The sequence below is a fragment of the Solanum tuberosum genome, unplaced genomic scaffold, assembly GCF_000226075.1.
Source record: "Solanum tuberosum cultivar DM 1-3 516 R44 unplaced genomic scaffold, SolTub_3.0 scf00133, whole genome shotgun sequence".
NCBI lineage: Eukaryota > Viridiplantae > Streptophyta > Magnoliopsida > Solanales > Solanaceae > Solanum > Solanum tuberosum.
The window spans coordinates 74,862-79,509 of record NW_006239056.1 but is presented as its reverse complement, the minus strand read 5'-3'; the positions used below and the strand labels follow the sequence as shown (position 1 = coordinate 79,509).

General features: G+C 37.2%; 1 protein-coding gene across 1 annotated transcript; it reads right to left on the bottom strand.

Moving 5' to 3' along the window:
- Positions 1–1,121: 1,121 nt before the first annotated feature.
- On the bottom strand, positions 1,122–4,648 carry LOC107061290 (probable LRR receptor-like serine/threonine-protein kinase At3g47570). Its single transcript, XM_015310312.1, has 2 exons — positions 1,603–4,648; positions 1,122–1,468 (listed from the first exon to the last, which is right to left on the bottom strand). Exons 1-2 carry the CDS (start codon positions 4,646–4,648, stop codon positions 1,122–1,124), a joined length of 3,393 nt encoding a protein of 1,130 aa, XP_015165798.1.

Genomic DNA, 4,648 nt, shown 5'->3' with positions numbered 1-4,648 from the left:
TCTCTTTAATTTTAAATTTTAATATTATATTATATTTTTAAAATTATTTTTATTTGGCCCACGGGCCGGCCCTACCTATATTTCTCAAGCCCCACAAATCAGCAGGCTTATTCAGGCCGGGCTAAAAAACCCTTTTCTTAAATGGGCTCCAAAAATCTTAGCCCAGCCCTATTAAATCCCGGGTTAGGCCAGGCCGGCCCAACGGGCCTAGCCCATATTGACGGCTCTAAATTCACATCTACAAAACTTAGATGCAAAAATTGTTCTTGAAATGATTGAACGCGTAAAAAGTGAAATTCATCAAGAACACATCTTTTATCCAAAAAAAACATTGTCATCAATGGGAGACAATTGTTCAACCCCGAAACAAAAAATGTTGAGGTGTCTGCAAGTTGTCCCAGACACCACCTCATAGAAAATGATGTGATCACACAAATTAAATACTACTAGATACTCCATGCTTCTTTCACTTCTATATTATTCCAAATCCATGCCTCTTTTGCATTAAAGATGAAATAATTTTTTCTCACATTTTTACATTATTTTTACTATACATGGAGCATGCTTGATATTATGGTTTGTTTAGCTTTAAGTCACAATTGGCACTAAGTGTATGATGTCTTTAATAATAGTTTCCAAAAGAGATCTGCACATTTGCCCCTTCTTAGTTAAAATTACTGCTGTTAAAGGCACATAATAAACTAAATTATAGTATAAAGAATTCTTACACAGTTTTTTCCAGTTATATTATATTAATAACTAGTCGTGATTATCGAGCAATATGTAGTATAGAGAGTTACTTCTAATTGTCCTTGAAGTGATTTGATTATGTAAATATCCCTAACAGAAGAAGGTAATGAATCAAATGTACGAAGGAGAGGAAAAAAGACGCGGAAGATATATATATTTTCAAGCTTGCAAACAGAAAGCAAAATAGTACTGCAACAAACACATACATAATTTTCAAAACACACAAAACCATAATCACTTAAAAAAAAGTAGAACCACTCAAATATGAAATCACAAAATGAGGGAAATGCAACACTCTAAAGCACAAACAATACATGACTCCAAGTAGTACTATACAACGACGACTTTACTATAGAAACCAGGAATTAACTTCATATTTCCAAAAATGTGTTCTTGATTTTGTTAAGCCTCTTGACTACATCCTTCATGGTTAACCTTGACTCTGGCCTTTCCTTTGCGCAATCTAAAGCCAATTCTATCAAGGAAATTATGCAGATTTCACTTTTAGAAGTGATTTGTTCTTCCTCAGGAAAAAGATTGGCATCCACAACTTCTATGATAGTTTTTGGAAATGCTCGCCTTATCCACTCCCTCAAGCCAAGATTTTCGTTGAATATCTCTGCATCAGTTGGTCTTCTTGTTGCCAAAACCTCCATTAGCATGATACCATAGCTGTAGACATCGCCACTAGTGGACACTATTCCTTCCAAGCCATATTCTTAAAAGAACAAAAGATGAAAAAAAATTATTCATCCAATATAACAACAAAACAAACAAACACTTGCTTTTTGTTTAGATTTTGGAAGGGCTTAGTTATAATTTGTGTAGTAAAAAAGAAAGAGACTAGTATACCTGGTGCAATATATCCGAGAGTGCCCAATGTCTCGGTAGATGCCATGGACTTGCTTACAGCTAAGATTTTGGAAATTCCAAAATCACCAACATGTGCCACCATTTCTTCATCCAAAAGAACGTTGGCTGGCTTTAGATCGCAATGAACAATATGAGTGTGATGTCTGTGATGCATATATTCAACAGCCACAGCCACATCAAACATTATGGAAACCCTTTGAAGAAGGTTCAAGTGGCAATCTTCTTTGTACAACCAATTCTCAAGACTCCCGTTTGGCATATACTGCAGGACAAAAGCTCTAATGTATTCGCTAGAGCAAGTAGTAATCACCGATACAAGATTTCTGTGCCTAACATTTCTCATCACTTCACATTCAGTATCAAACCTCTTGCATACTTCCTCATTTTGCAAATCTAGAACCTTTATTGCAACCACAACTCCGCTAGATAATGTACCTTTGTACACAGAGCCAGAACCTCCCACAGCAATTAAGTTTGATCCATCAAAATAATTTGTAGCTCTTTGAATCTCGTGATAAGATACTAATTGATGTGTCTTGACCTCCGGTACCTTTTCCACGTCTTTGGAATTTCCCTTCTTTTGTCGTTTCATCATCCAAATTGAAGCAAACAAGGATATTAGAAAGGATGAAGTAACCACTGGAATAGCAATTTTTAGCACAAGCTTCTTAAACTTTGATTGATGTCCAAGATTAGTGACAGCACAAGCAGGAACATCCAATATGTGCATTCCACATAGGCCTTTGTTACCAAGAAATGATTGCAAAGTGGAATTTGCAAACACACCACCACTAGGTATTACACCTTCTAATTCATTAAATGAAACATTGATGGCTTTAAGGTACAAGAGTTTTTCCAAAGACTTAGGAATAGTACCTGCCAAGGCATTTAAAGACAAATCCATGAATTCTAAGCTTATCAAGTTGGCAAAGGATAATGGAATTTGGCCTGAAAATGAATTGTTTGACAGGTCAAGAGACTCCAGGGTTTGGAGTTCCCCCAAACTGTTTGGTATCATGCCCGAAAGGCGGTTACTAGAAAGATATAGATCTACAATTGCTTTCAGTTCTCCAATATCCAGTGGAACTTCTCCCTCTATAGAATTTTGTGACACGTCTAGGTGGAGAAGGCCACTCATCTTCCAAAGACTCAAAGGAAGCTTTGATGCAAAATTGTTATAACTCAATGAAAGATATTGTAGCATGCTAAAATTTCCTATACATGCTGGAATTAACCCAAAGAGCTCATTATCATCTAGAGCTAATTGAACCAAATTAGATAAACGACATACCACCTCTGGAATATGTCCCTGCAATTTATTGTTATTTAGATATAGTCCTTGTAGTTGTTTAAGCTTACCAATCTCAGAAGGGAAACCTCCCACCAAGTTGTTTCCATGAAGGCTTAGAGATATTAGACCGCTCATGTTGCCTATACCTGTGGGGATGGGGCCATTGATGTATGCATCTATTATTGCAAAGAATTCAATAGTAGATGAAAGATTTCCGATAGTATTGAGCAGAGTACCATTCAACATATTGGTACTCATATCTAGATCTCGCAACATCCTACAGTTCGCCAAAGAACTGAAGAATAGCAACTCATGCTCTCTTGGTTCATTGGTAAGTTGATTATGATCTAGGTGCAGCAGTTGCAGCTCACGAAGATTTCCCAAATTAGTTGGAATACTGCCACTGAAAAAGTTACTATTTAGCTCCAATGTCTTAAGTTTGGAAGCATTTGTGATGTGCGGAGGAATTTCCCCTTCGAGATGATTTTTAGACAAGTAAAGTCTTTCAAGGTTCGGAAGATGAAGACCTGTAGTGGCTGGAATTCTACCCGAGAGGTTGTTGAGATTGAAAGCAATCATTTCCAAAGAGGACATGTTAAAAATAGCCTTCGGAATTTGACCAATAATATTATAATTCTGGCCAAGGTTTAATTGCCTCAAATTTGACAGCTTCTCTAATTCTGGAGGAACTTGCCCCCCTATGCAATTGTTTGGACAATCCAGATATTCAAGAGTAGATATATTTCCCAATGAAGCAGGAAAAGTCCCACTTAGTGCGTTACCTCCGATATAGAACACCTCGAGCTTAGCTAAACAACCAATATTTTTGGGTATATCTCCAGTTATCTTGTTGAAAGATATGGACAACACTTTGAGCTCTTTGAGTTGGCAAATATTGGAAGGAATGATACCAGAAATTTGGTTCTTAGATATACTTAGATGCTTCAGATTTGACACAATATTCCCTTCATCAAGCAAGAGAGGACCAGAAAGGTTATTGATTTTCAGAGATGCAATAAGTAGCGACGAGATATTAAACAGTGTTGCAGGAATGGAACCTGTTAATTGATTATCTCCCAAGGACAACTCTGCAAGTTGGCTAAGATTACCAATCTCCTTCGGAATGTTGCCATTGATTCTATTACCGTACAAACTGAAGTTCCTCAACTTTGTGGAATTTCCAATAGAAGGCGGGATTATGCCTGTGAGACTATTGTTGGTGAGATACAAGACCTTGAGTTCTGGTACATACCATGAACCATTCCACATTTCACCACTGCGTTTATTGAAAGCCAATGAAATCTTTTGAACTTTCTGGTGTTGAAATAGGCTTGTTGGAATACTTCCTTGGAGCTGATTGTTTTGAATATCAATCACTCGCAAGCGAGGCAAGTGGCCAATGCCATAAGGGATGGCGCCATGAAAGTTGTTGTTCCCAAGATTAAGCTCTCTGAGAAAGGACAAATTAGCCAAAGACGGGGAAATTGTACCTCGAAGATTCAAACTAGAAAGATCCAAGGCTACAACCCTTTGCCTTTTTGGACTGCAACTGACACCAAACCAAGAGCAAAAAGAAGTATTGTTGGTCCAATTGTTGGCCAAAAAATGAGTAGGACTTGTAATAAGATTTTGGAAAGCTAGTAAAGCTTCTTTGTCTGTCACATTTGAGTTAGCAAATGATACAGAAAATTGAACTAGAAAGAGAAGAATCAATAAGAAAATGTGCTTCTCCAT

Excerpts from the sequence above, each read along its gene's own strand:
- LOC107061290 (XM_015310312.1), bottom strand. The coding sequence starts at position 4,648 with ATGGAGAAGCACATTTTCTTATTGATTCTTCTCTTTCTAGTTCAATTT. Across the intron at positions 1,469-1,602 it reads TCTCGGATATATTGCACCAG|AATATGGCTTGGAAGGAATA; the intron begins GTATACTAGTCT and ends TGTTCTTTTAAG.